This window comes from Octodon degus, unplaced genomic scaffold (assembly GCF_000260255.1).
Source record: "Octodon degus isolate 3935 unplaced genomic scaffold, OctDeg1.0 scaffold00009, whole genome shotgun sequence".
In the NCBI taxonomy this organism is placed as follows: domain Eukaryota; kingdom Metazoa; phylum Chordata; class Mammalia; order Rodentia; family Octodontidae; genus Octodon; species Octodon degus.
The window spans coordinates 13644407-13657716 of NW_004524585.1; the positions used below are offsets into that span (position 1 = coordinate 13644407).

The 13310-nt window shown below is 53.4% G+C and overlaps 1 protein-coding gene across 1 annotated transcript; it reads right to left on the bottom strand.

Moving 5' to 3' along the window:
- Positions 1 to 2545: 2545 nt before the first annotated feature.
- Positions 2546 to 12790, bottom strand: Ren (renin). Its single transcript, XM_004625393.2, has 9 exons — positions 12440 to 12790; positions 9108 to 9258; positions 8454 to 8577; positions 7724 to 7842; positions 6574 to 6770; positions 4408 to 4527; positions 3887 to 4031; positions 3535 to 3633; positions 2546 to 2878 (listed from the first exon to the last, which is right to left on the bottom strand). The coding sequence occupies exons 1-9, from the start codon at positions 12535 to 12537 to the stop codon at positions 2717 to 2719; spliced, it is 1215 nt and encodes a 404-aa protein (XP_004625450.1). The 5' UTR covers positions 12538 to 12790; the 3' UTR covers positions 2546 to 2716.
- Positions 12791 to 13310: the final 520 nt, after the last annotated feature.

The window sequence follows — 13310 nt, forward strand, 5'->3', positions numbered from 1 at the left end:
CGGAGCTTCTGCAAAGCCTCGCCCCCAGGTCCCAGCTGGGGCGGCCCAGGCTCTTTCCCGCAGCTGCCTCCTTCCCAGCTGGTCAGGGGCTGTCTTTCCGCATGTCCTGGGCCAGGGGCGGGAGGGCGCTTCTGTGCCCCTACCTCATCTGGGAATATGGAGATCCTGTGGCTCCCAAGATGTCAGCTTGGGTTCACCCCTCTGAGTCATGTTTCCGGCCCTCAATCCCTGCCCGCCCCTACAGGAACAGCTCCCCGGCACCTCAGAGTCCCTCCTGCCCTGCCCCTTTCAATGGGGAGAAGACGTTGGGTGATGGCTTTGGGGAGTGGGTGGGCCTGGCTGAATGTTCCAGGACACTGAAGCGTCTAGGCTCATTCTAGGTCAAGATTTCGAGTGTGACCACGTTTGGTGGGGGCAGGTAGGCCAGCAGGTGCCCTTGAGCCTGGGCTTTGTTGGGCAAAGGAGTGTGGAGGTAGGTGGATGCCTGGGGGCTGGAATGTGAGAGAGGCAGGGTGACAGGGTGCCCCAGAGGGCAAAGTTGTTATGGGAAGGAGATCTGGGATGAGGCCAGACCAGCCTAGTGGAAAGCTCTTCTGGGACTGGGGCTGACCTCTCTATTGGTCATCTGTCACCTCCTGAGCACAACCCCGTTGACTGCCTATTCTCTACCATAGCGAAGCCTCAGTCACTGTCTTGCTTTAGTGACATTCCTACTGTCATCTGTCACTACCCTACCCTGAAAAGTGCTTACAGCAAAAGATCCCACTTATGTCCCCAGGTTGTCCTTTTGGCCTATTCATGACCTTGTTAACCAACTGTGAGGCCCTGTGATTGCTGCTCAGAACCCAGCTCTGCTGGTAGAACTTGTACGATGATGGACACATCTGTGCTCCTAGCACAGTGGCCACTAGCCACATGTGATTGTCCATCACTTGAAATGCATCTAAGGTGACATCGTATGTAACTTGAATTTGAATGTAAAGAGCCCTTTGTGGGAACTGTATTGAACAATGTAGCTGATAGTGTATGGGGTGTGTGTGTTTAAGGTCAAAGAACCCCACGATGTCAAGTGTGGAAAAGACACTGCCTCCAGCTCTTCCTTTCTCACATAGGAAATAAAGCCACACAGAAGGAGGTAGCAGGAAGAATCAATAGGAGTCCAGGGCTCTGAAGCCCAGGCTCTTGCTCTCAGCTCTGCGCAGGGATGTTGCAGATAGCTCCTGCTGCAGGAATACTGCCTTAGACAAGGCATGGAGTCTCACCCCACCCCAGGAGGATGCCACCCTGCAGGTACCAAGGGCCTGGTGGACTTACTCAGTGCCCCATGCTCTTGTTTTTGATTAAGGAGGGATGTGCTGATGTGGTGAAGGGATAGTGTTCGTGGCTTCACGTGGATGCTATTACCTCTTTACTTTCTGGATCTGAGAATCGAACCCAAGTCTTTTGCATGCTAGGCAAGTCCTGTACCACTGAGCAACTCCCAGCCCTAGGAAGCTGCTTTCTCATCCCCCAAGCTCTTTATACCCTGTGGATGGTCCAAGGGTAAGAGTGGGAGAAGAGACTTCCGAGTCCCAGGACCATAATGGAGGCTAGTGTATGTGTGCCTGTGTTTCTATGCACATGACCCCCTACCAGGTGGTAGGACACTGTGTACCTGTGACAGTACCACTGCATGAGAGAAGGTGAAAGAACCCCCTAGGACCTGAGCCAGCCGGGCTGGGTTCTACGCTTGATTCCTCATACCTCTCAGGATTCTTATTTGAATCTCTAGTGAATGGTGCTGGGTGAGTGCCTTTCATTTTCTGGGCCTATTTCCTGTGGGTAAAGAGGGAGTGTTGGAATCTTTTTTTTTTTTTTTTTTAATTTAGTACAGGGCCTACAAGGTCTCACTACATAGATCAAACTTGTAGTGATTCTTCTGTTTTTCAGCCTCCCAAGTGCTGGAATTACAGGTGCGCACCACCACGCCCAGTCTCAATCATAGCTCAGTGTGTGTATGGGGTGCGGGGGCAGGGCCGGCACAGCAGGCTGGGGAATGGACCTAAGCAGGTGCATTAATCCACTGAGCTCTTTGGCTGGCCCAGGAAGTGCTGACTGGACCTCAGATGGTCTACTCTTTTGGTGGTGGTGCCTTAGACTGCCTGGCTAGATGGCCAGATGGGGCAGGGTGTCTGCAAAGAAGGAAAAACAGGTCGAAGGGAGTTTGGCAGGGCATGTGAGGTGGGGCTGGCTAGTGCAGTTCCTGGGCTCAGAGCTGGTTTTGTGAGCCTGGGCACCAATCTGACCCACAGTCTATTACCACACCATTAGTTTTAGTCCCTAGGGTGCCTAGCCACACAGGGGTGGCTCTTCTGTAAACTTTCCAGCCAGGATTTTATAAAGAAAGCCCACCAGAGCCATGTTGTAGCAGACAGATGACGTCATCCACACACGCAGGAACCTGTGCACGGGGTGAATGTGTTGGTCTTTGTTACATTCCTCTACATACATAATCAGACAGCTGCTCCTCCTCCTGTTCTAAACTCAGTCAAGCCCAGAGGCAATGGCTTGTAAACATGAAATCTTTATTCTGTTTGTCCTCAAAGCAAGGAAAGGCTGGGGCAGCGTCAGCACGCAGGGATTCCATGTTCAGTGTCCCTGCGTAAGGGCATGAGCCCCAGAGAGAGCTCCAGCTCTGGCTCAGGCCGAAGGCAAGGCTCACCCTGGTGGCAGAGGCTTAGCGGGCCAAGGCAAAGCCAATGCGGTTGTTATGCCGATCAAATTCTGTGTAGAACTTTCGGATGAAGGTGGCACCCAGGGCCCAGAGGGGTCCAGTAGGGGGTGGGACGTCCAGGCCTTGGAGGGCCAGGGTGCACATGCCGCCATTACTGTAGGGGTGCTGGCAGGAGAAGGAGGGTTGTGCCACATTGTCTACCACCTGGTCCGCCCCAACAGCTGTCTTCAGCAGTGTTCCCTCCCATTCCCTCATCCACCACATCTTGGCCACCTTAGCCCAGCATGGATTGACCCCTCTGGGTGCAGCTGCCCTGCCAGATGCTGAGCACACAGTGCATTGGGCATAGTGAGAGCTGCCAGTCTGGCTTTAGTTTCTGACCCTAGTTCTCTAAGCTGCCTGAGTCTGAAAAGAGGATAAGAAGGGGTCGGGGAGATGGCTCAGTAGAACAAGTGCTTCTCTGGCAAGTACAAGGGTCTGAGTTCAATCCCCGGTTCCACCAAAAAAAAAAAAAAAAAGATAATACAGGGGCATGGCAATCTGGGGGCACTTGCTGGGAAGCAGGGAGAAGGACCACTGGCAGTGGTGGCAGTGTGGCCGTGCATTGGCACCCCCTGGGGACCCTCGGAAGCACTGATGCCTGGTGGCACTCCTGCACATTCTGACGTCACCGGTGGGGATGCTGCCTACATACTGGGATGTTTAGAAGGTCTCTGGGCGGCACGTGAAACCCCATTTGAGAACAGCTGGTGAGCCCACAGTCCATGCATAGGGCTGGCCTCCCTTCTGGGGACCCTGCCTACTTCCTCCTTGTGCCTCACCTGTAACACGTAGTCTGCGCTGGTGAGCGTGTAGGCTCTGTCTCCCAGGTGGAAGGAGATGTCGGGCAGTGAGGGTACCTGGTTACAGTTCACGACATACTGTGGGAAGGATAAAAGGAGCCGTGCTGAAAGCCACGTGTTCCTGGCCTGACCTCTCTGCTAGAGAGAGGGCTGGACACCACACCTGTCCACCTGTCATGGGGAACCAGCCACATGTTCTTGGAGTGTCAGCAGTCAGTAGAAGAAGGCCTACAATGGCCTTATGTGGGACCTAATGCTGCCTGGGTGATTTTAAGGCTCAGACCCAGGTATGCTTTGTCCACCGCCAGCGCCCCACCCCTTAGCAGCTTACTTCATATGTGCTTTGCTCCTTGGCCCCCAGGGCCTCCATGATCAGCCTCAGGGAGCTGGTGGGACCCGAGATGTAGGATGCACCGGTGTCCACCACTGCCATGCAGCCCTCCTCACACAGCAAGGTGGCAGAGCCCACAGACACCCTGGGGGAGGTCACAGACAGACTGTAGGGTGACAGACACCCCCAGGCTGCATCTTTCCTGAGTGAGGGTAGTGATGGGAGCCATGCTAGTGGTCAAGGGTGCGCTGGAGAAGAGGGGATGCAGTGAGCAGAGAGCGGATGAGGGGACAGGGTGCGTGTGGTCGAGTGGCTTCGCAGCTGCTGCCGCTGCCGAGCTCTCAGCCCTCAGATCTCAGCAATCTTGGACAAAGCAGGTAGGGAGCAGCTGGTGGCTGTGCCTTAAGAAGCACTGGCGTTTGGAGAAGGAAGGCCAATAACCCTGCCCTGGCCCCACCTCTGTCCACCCCAACCCTAGTGATGGCAGCAGGGTAGAGCTGAGAGGGTGGGGGACTCCTGACCCCTTCATGGTGATCTGCCAGGAGCCAGTCTTGCTGATGCTCACGTAGTGGAAATTCCCTTGGTAATGTTGGGGATCACTGCCCCCCAGCAGAAGCTCTCCCCCCAGCAGGTGGGAATCCCTAAAGGAGAAATCAACAGCTCTTAGAGGCTCATAAGTTCTAGGACCTTGGGACCAGCGATAAGGAAGAGTTGGGCGAGGTGCTGGGCAGGGCACGTGAAGGTGGGGTGAGTGGGCAAGCTGAAAACCACCACTAGGAAGCACACAGAGTGTGCAGTTTCTCCCCCTGCAGGCCCCACCCAAGCCCAGCCAGAGGTTTGTCCAAGGAGGTCCAGCTGCACCCAAGAATCAATTTCCAAATAGCCTGTAGAAAAAAATACAAGGATAGCAAGCAGATGCAAACAAGATGCAAATTGCACCCCCTCACATGAGTTGAGCAGGTGCTTGGGAGGGAGTGGGGGAGGCTACAGAGGGAGGACACAGGGGCAGAGAGCAGGCCTCTGGGAAGCCCAGGGTTGCTGAGGTGAGTTTTGGGTGGGTGGCATGTGTGATCCTGGGTCAAGGGCTGGGGAAGCACTGCAGGGTTTTGGTCATCTCCTCACTTGGACTTCTGCGGGGGGGTGTAGAGAGAGAAAGAGAGAGACAGACATACAGACAGACACACAGACACACACACACACACACACACACACACACACAGAAGAGAGGAAGCTCTCTGTGCAGGTGGGCTACACCAGCTATTTTGGCTGGTAGGTTTGGATCAGGCACCGTCTTTTCATCCTTCAGTCAGTGAAGTCACCAAGAAGTGAAGTCACTTGCTATGTCATCCAGGCCTTGAGGGCTCCTGGTGCCCAAACTGAGACCAATTCTCCTGCCTTCCTCCTGCGAGCTGCATGGTGCCGCTTCAGCTCAGGGCCTCCTTCGGACTGGCGTGTGTGTGTGATGGCCTTTTCTAGAACTCACATCAGAGACATGGACATGCTCCCGTGTGCACGAGCATGTAGGTGTGTGTGTGTTCTTTTGTGCCATCTAAACATTCTTGCATATGTGCACGCCATGGCACGAATTCCCTCCGTCCTCTCCCAGCACCCTGCAATCTCCCCGGATGCCCAGCCCTAGGAGAAGGTCAAGCCCTCAGCTAAGCAGAACCTACCTCTTCCTGTTTGCTGGCTCCCTGTCCCCTCCACCCCACGGCCCTAGCTCCCGTGCCCCCATTTATCTCCTCTCTAAATTTGCAATCCCTTGCTTTCCATTGGCTTCTTCCTCCGCCCACAAGTGCTGCTCAGGCATCCTCTAGCGTTTAAAAACACCCACCTCCCTTTCCCTGCTCCTCTGGATCTCACCCCACACCCTGTCCCACCTCCCTTCCCTGTAGAATTTCCCGGGGCAGCCTACATGTTGGGACCTCCACTTTCTGACACCCACCTCCACTTCTTAATGCTTGCCATCTGGCCTTGCCCCCACTTCCTCTAAAAAGGGCTCTTGCCAAGAGGAAGCTCTCCTGACTGCAGAGTCAAATGCCCTTCTCTCTGGCACTAACCTCTTTTTGCCCGCATAACACCTAGTTATATCATGCCTCTGCCCATCTTTCTAAAACCAGCAGCTCAGAGCAGATCAGACTCAGCCTATAATGGAGAGCACCTGTGCTTTTTAGCACTGTGCAATTTGAGGGCTGAGGGTGGGCATTGCCGTATTCACTGTGTTCATTGTTCTGCCCCTCTGAGCCAACCACAGTGGGTGACCCTAGTATCACCTGGATCAATGACTGAGCAAACGAACAAATGAAGATAGTGAGAGAAGGAATGCAGCTGGCTCTCTCTGTCCTCCCAGGAAAGGGTCTGGGTCACAGCCATGCTCCATCTCCACTCTGTATCCTCCCCTTGTTCCAGTGCTGTCCATTAGAACATGGAGCTGTTCTATCTGCCCCATCCAGTGTGAGGTCCCTACTCGTGGCTGCTGAGCTCTGGAAATGATGCCACTAAGGGGCTGCATATTTAAATTTAATTTATGCAGTGTCAACAGTAGCTTCCATCGTGGCTAGGGCAGCCCCAGGTGATTGACTAGCGCAGGATCGGGAGCTCATAACTCCTGCCCAGACACTCCTTCTGCTCCCCCAGCTCTGCCCTGCCTTCCTGCCCAACCCTGAGCCCTGCAGCCACAGGCCTACCTGCTGTAGTAGACTGAGAAGACGTCCTCTTTCAGTACTCGCTCGGAAACGATATGGTCAAAGACAGGTGTGACCCCACCGACGGCCTGCTCAGGGAAGCCCATGCCCAGAACTCCGTCAAACTTGGCCAGCACAAAGGGTAACAGGGGCAGTTCCGTGACCTCTCCAAATGTTTGGGTCACTGTGATTCCACCCACCTGTGGGAAGAAGAACCAGGGGAGACCAAGCCCACTGCTCACCCCTTGACTGGGGTTGAGTTGGGCTTCTACCCCTAAGGTCTCAAAGCCATACCTGCTCCTGAATGTAGCAGTCTGGGGTAAGATAATTTCACGAACCCTGCAAACATAGGCACCCCTTCCCCCAGCACACATCTATACTGTAGGATCTTCAGGGACTGGGTGGCTAGTGACAGCAAGGGCACAGACTGAGAAGGTGATCCTGCCAAGCAGTGATAGAAAATGTGCCAAGATTTCTTAGCCCTCCTACCCTCCCTTGGTCTGCTTTCATGGTGGCAGGACCAGGTTTTGCCTCTCACTCCCATCATAGGCTAAGGATTTCCCCAGCATGGCCAGGTCCCTCCTTTCTGATCCTTTCTCCTGACTTCATAGACCAGGGACAGGGGTGAGTCCACTTGTACACCTTTCCTAACTCTGGTACCACAGAGGCTGAGATGCCTCAGGTTGGGAGATATCAGGCACGAATGAAAAAGGAAACCAGGTCCTCACCCTCACATCAAACTCAAACTGCAGCTGTGCTCATCTTTAAAGCCAAACCTGACCACGGTGTCAACGATATGTTGAGCGTGGATTTTAGTGTGAGATCTGGTTAGGATCCCAGTCAGAACTGATGACTCAGGCAGCTCCTTGGCTGGAGGCTGTGGGGCTTGGGCTGGGCTTACTTGTGAGTTAGATGTGAAAGTTTCCACCCATCACCCTGCGGGAGCCAGGAGCCTGAGGAGCCAGGGGCTTGGGGTGGCTCCACCTTGGTTCTGTCTCTGCAGCTCCAGCCAGAAGCCATAGAGCAAGGGCTCCTCACTGCCCCAGCTCCAAGCTGGGCTGGAGGGTCCCTGCCTCCAGTTCAGGCCCTGGAGGCACAGCAGAGGCCTGGGGATGGATGGGCAGGGATCTGTGGCTGGGGCAACCCCACTTACAGTTACTGTGTCCTGGCTTAGGAAGCCTTTGACCTTTCCTGAGCCATAGCGGATAGCAAATTCCGTCCCGTCCTCCATGTAGCTGGAGGATTCTGAAGAGTCGTAGAGACTGTGAAACTCTGGCAGAGGGAGAAAGACACAGATCTGTGCAAGAGTGGCCCAGGCAAGGGCTCAAAGGTGGGATGGTTTGGGGATTGGCTGGTGTGGTGGGCACTTAGGTGCAGGCTTGAGGCTTGAGGAGGCCCTGAAGTGAGCACTGGGGAACTGCATTGGCAACAGAGGCCTGTGCTGTGTTTTAGGCCCTTCTGTGCTCAAGCTTCTGAGACTTTTTGGTCTCAAACCAAGCATTTTAAAGTAAATTCCAGTAGTAACGATGCCAGTGAAGATGCTGGGCACAGACTAAGTGCTCAATAAGAGACTGTTGGCTGAGACTGGGGATGGATCAGTGTAAGGGACTGGGATGTGCTTGCGAGTCTGGTCCTGTCACAGTCCTAGGGAGTCTGGAAGTGGCTTTCTGGGTGGCCAGGCTGCTGCTGGACTGACCCTTTTACCTTGGTGGCCATGTCAGGGGGAAGGGAGATATCCTTTTTTCTCCCAGGGTCAGGGGGTGCAGAGGTATGAAGGAAGCAGCTCACTGGAAGCAGGGGGTATTTAGCTGGGGCGGGGCAGGACTGCCCACTTGTGGCAGGGCAGGTGGCTTAGGACAGGTGCCACAGGGCCCGCATCTCACCACAGGCGGTGTAGAGAGGGCTGCACTTGGTGGAGGGCACCCAAAGGTTGGCGGAGCCTGTGTCAAAGATGACTTTGAAGGTCTGGGGTGGGGTGCCGATGCCAATCTCACCATAGTACTGGGTCTGCAGGGGTGCAAGGGAAGAAGTAGTTGGGGGGACTCAAGGCCATGGGTCTTGGGGTCTTTCTGCCTCATTCCACCCTTGGCCCTAGGCAGAGAGATTAGGCAGATCCTACAGCCTCTCTGGGTTTCCTGTTGTCTCCTGCAGGGACTGGGTGGGGGCTTAACACTGTTCCAGCATCCTAGGACTCAGGAGACATAGAAAGACAAGAAAGCAAAATAAAAGCAGTGAGATGGAAGAGGGAGGTGCCAACACCCCAGAGCCGCTGTGCCAGGGTCATCAGGCTATGTCTGTCACAGAAAATCTCCCTGAGGCCACACACCCCTCCCACCACCAGTGATGCCTGTCTTGAGGCCTGGGCTCCCTCTTGCTTTCTGTGCCCCAGGCTCGCCTGGTGTAAAATAGGAATTTTCAAGGATGCTCATGTGCTCCATGGCTCTCAGTCAAACACTGCCATTTTTGAGGCAAAGATGACCATAGGTCCAAGGGGAAAGAGGACGGGGCAGGAGCAAGGGGCTGAGCCAGGCACTCACATCCAGGTAGTTGGTGAGGGTTACAGGGAAGGTGCTGTTGTCAAAGGATAGGCTCTTGGTGAACTGGTCCCACTTAGCACTAAGCCTGGCCATGTCCACTCCCCGCTCCTTCAGGCTGTCCCGGATTGAGGGCATTTTCTTGAGGAAGATCCTGGAAGATCCAAGGAAGAGAGAAGAAAGAACAGAAGATCCATTTATTCCTCAATAATAAGGCTAGATTCAAGGTCCCTTCTTTTAGTGTGTCTACTGCTAACCTTAGCCTAAGCATTTGATAATCACTTTATTGTCTTAGGGTTTCTGAAGAGAATTTAGAGGTCTCTGAGTCTCTGGTATTAAGTGAACCTCTTGCTTCCTCCTATCTTTTCATTTTGACTAAACATGGTTATTTGTTTATCCACCCATCCGTCCATCTGTCTGTTCATCCGTCTGTCCATCCATCCACTCTTCTATTCCCTCCTTCCCGCCGTTCCTCCATCCCTCTTACCGGCCTGTGTTTCACATTCACTCTGTGCCTCAGCACACTGGACAGAGATGTAAAGATAAAGATTGCCGCTGCTTTTAAGGGACTCCAGCGGGAAGACTGACAGGAGACATGCAAGGATGTTTCCTCCAGCAGTAGCCCCCTCAATGCCCGACCAGGGGAGGCAGAGCCACGATAGGCCTGTAGGTGGCAGCAGATGCCGATAGCAGCCCTCAGGGCTCTAGGCTCTGGAGGGGATTAGGGGTGCGGGGACAGGGCCCAGCAGCGTCTTGAGTGCCAGTGCTCCTCACCCTCAGAAGGATGAGTCTTGGGCCCAAGACCCAGTCCCTTTTCTTCCAGTCACCTTTTGCAGGCAGAATTAAAAAGAGACCTAGGAGCTCACAGCATATGAAGCCACTCTTGGGAACATGGCAGTCATAACCCCTCAGCCCTGCTCCTCGCAAACTTCAACAACAGCTCTGCAGGCCATCTGTCCTATTTTACAGCTAAAGAAATAAAGGATCGGGGTGAAGGTGACTCAGAAATAACGGAGGGACTCAGAGCCTGAAGCCTGGGTCCCCCAGGCTATGTCATAGAGGCTGCTCACTGAGGCCAGGGGAGAGGTCTGGAGCTCCTGGCCTTGGGTCCCAGGCAACGCCAACCTGACTTTGCCCTAGACTCCTTGCTCGCGCCTTTCCTTCCCTCTACTGACCGGCCTCTCATTTTGGCCGTGGATACGAAGGCAACGCCCGCACCTATCAGTGGAGCACTGTAGTAGAAATGCAGTATGTTCCTGTATTAGTTTGCTGTTCACAGAATAGTTCACAGTTGATCCTTAGCCATCCCAGGAGGTGGAGGCTTTTATTATTCCCTTTGTACAGATGGGAAAGTGAAGGGTCAGAGATTTGGCCTCAAGAAGGTATATTCTTAGGGCTGGGGAGATGGCTCAGTAGAATAAGCCCTTGCCTGGCAAGTGCAAGGGCCTGAGTTTAATCCCTGGCTCTGCCAAAAAAAAAAAAGACAAGCAGTAGTTTGGGGCTGGAGAGATGGCTCAGTGGTCTAAAGCACCTACTTTAAGCAAGCTTGGCAAAGCACAGGGACAGCGGTTCGATCCCCAGCACCACATGCCAGCCAAACCCGCCCCCTGGTGGGCTGAGCTGGCCACACACACACACAATAAATAAATGTAATAAATAAAAATAAATAAATATTTAAAAAAAATCTCAAAAAAAAAAAAAAAAAGAAGGTATATTCTTTCTTCTAAAAGAAAGTGAGCTAAAAGTGTCTTCCTTGGACCTTTACTTTGTTGTCATTTCTCTTTCAGAAAGTACCTCCCGCTGAAACTTCTTTCATCCTGCATGGCCCACATGTGCCCTGCCTGGAAGTCCCCCAGAAGACTCCAGCTCACCCTGCGCTCCCTCCCTGCACCTTCCTTGGGCTACTGCTCCACGTTCCCCTGGACGCACCCAGCAGGCCCCACTCAGCCCAAGGAGGTAGAGCTGAGGGGTTATGGGCAGTTACGCGTGACGCTCTGGGCTTGCCGTATGATTTGGAACATGGCCTAACCTCGCTGGGGCTCCTGGGAGTTCCCATTAGTTCTTCCACAAAAAACGGGCCCACTGCAAGGAAGCAGTCCCTCAGAGTCACTGTGCAGGCACAGGCTGCCCATGGCTGAGGACACAAGGTACCCCTTGTGTTCCAGGTGGTGACAGCATCTGAGAAGGGCGTTCTCCATCCAGATCTCCCCCAGTACGTTGTCACAAGGCAGGTAGCAAAATTCTTAGGACTGTTTCAAAAACCTGACTCCCTCCCCACACCTTGCCTGATTCCTTTCTCTTTTTGAAGAGAATAGGGGAGAATGATCTCACTTCCTCTCCCTTCATCCTGGGTGGGGCTTCCACATGTCCCATCCGGTGGTAGCTCTTGAAGAGCCTTGGAGCAGGAGAAAAAGCTTTGGAAACAAAAGCCAAATTGGGGAACCTCAGCCCCATCCATGTGACCTCTGAGAACCTCATTATCCTCATCTATAAGGTGGGATGTTGAGTTTGTTGAGGGCACGATTTGGAGTTAGTTGCGGCAAGACCCTGTGGAAGTCCTAAGCCCTTTATAGGTTGGGCAGTTACAGGCTGTTAAAACCAGCCCTCATATCTTCAGGCTTCTGCAGGCCCCCTGTGCTGTCCCCAAACTGAGACCTCTTTCTCTGTGAGGCTTCTTCCCAACTCTGCCTCCCTGTCCCCTTCTCTAGTCTTAAGGAGTCTCTGGCCCCGCAGGCCTGACCTGAATGGAAGGCAGGCCTTTCCTGTCCCCACCTGGGGATGCCCGAAGCCTTCATGTGATATAGGCAATGACCCGTGCTGCAGCACTCACCATCGGCAGCTGGGGCCTTGCCACGCGTCCCTGTGACTTCATGTGCACTTTCTCATTAAATCTTCAAAGCAGCCCAGGGAAGTAGGTTCTGCCATGATCCTTGTTTTAAAAGGGGGATGCTGAGTCTGACCCCCTTTAAAAGGGGCCAGATTCACTGTCTCCTGGCTGCAGAGCCAGACCATGCTGCTTACTGGTGCAGAGTTTAAACCAAGACAGCTCTAGAAGATGAATTTCACAGCGCTATCATGCTGCTTCCCTGGTTGAGTTAACTGTCCCCTGCCCTTCAAATAACCTGTGAGCTCCCAAGGAGCGAGCTCTGAATTTTCTGGCAGGAATCAAAAGACAAAACTTGAAGACTGTCAAATAGCACTCTGGACAGGACCATACCTCTCTGACTGGCTGCTCCAGTCAGATGACCCCACATAACTGAAAGCAAGGTGGGGTGGGGGAGATTAGGGAAGTAGGGCTCCCTGTGCCGAGGCCACCCCTTCTCTGCTCAAGTTACCGTCTGAAGACAGCTGTGTCCGTGGGGAGACTGAAGGTGCAGGATGCCCAGAGCACCAGCAAGAGTCCCCAGCGTGGCATTCTGTTCCAGCAGCCCATGCTTCGGTCAGTCTCAGGCTCCCTCCAGGTCCACTGAGGCCTCGAGTCCTGCTCTTATATACCACACTCAGGGTAGTGTTGCCTCTCTGCTCTGCAGTGATTTATTGCTCTGGGTCAGACAGAGGGCTAACCAGCAATAAATCACACTGTGGCACTGAGCTAGGTGGGTGGAAGGGAGCCAGGTTTCAGATGCAGAGTGAAGCAGCCAGAGGGGACTGTGGGAAAGCATCAGTGATGCCAGCAGAACCCTGTCTGCCTGACCTTGCAATGTGCATTCAGTACAATGGCACATGAGAAACCAGATTTGCAAGTTTGGAGGAGGCCAAAAGTGAATCATCAGATCACTCATGCATGGTTGATGAAAGTGCTCCATTATGGCAAAATGCAGGCTTTCACAACAGAAGAGTAGTGCAGCGTGGTGATGGTGATGGCTTTGGTGTTGGCCATGTGAGCTATAGTTTCTGTGACACCAGAAGGGAGGAAGACTCAGCTGATACAGACACAGGGGATACAGGCCTCCTTGATTCAGATGTGGAGAAAACAGCCAAGTGAGTACGTATTTGACTAGTCAAAATGTTACAAAATGGCCAGCCAACCAAATGGAGCCATCCAATGGTAGAACTACATCCAAAAATATAGTAAAGGTCTTGGCAGGGGTGAAATGTACTGGACAAAATGCCAGCACGGGCATTCAATGTTGGAAACTGCAACAGATGACATGCAAGATGCTTTAAAATACACAAAGACTGAAATGCAGGTAAAGTGTTTCGTAT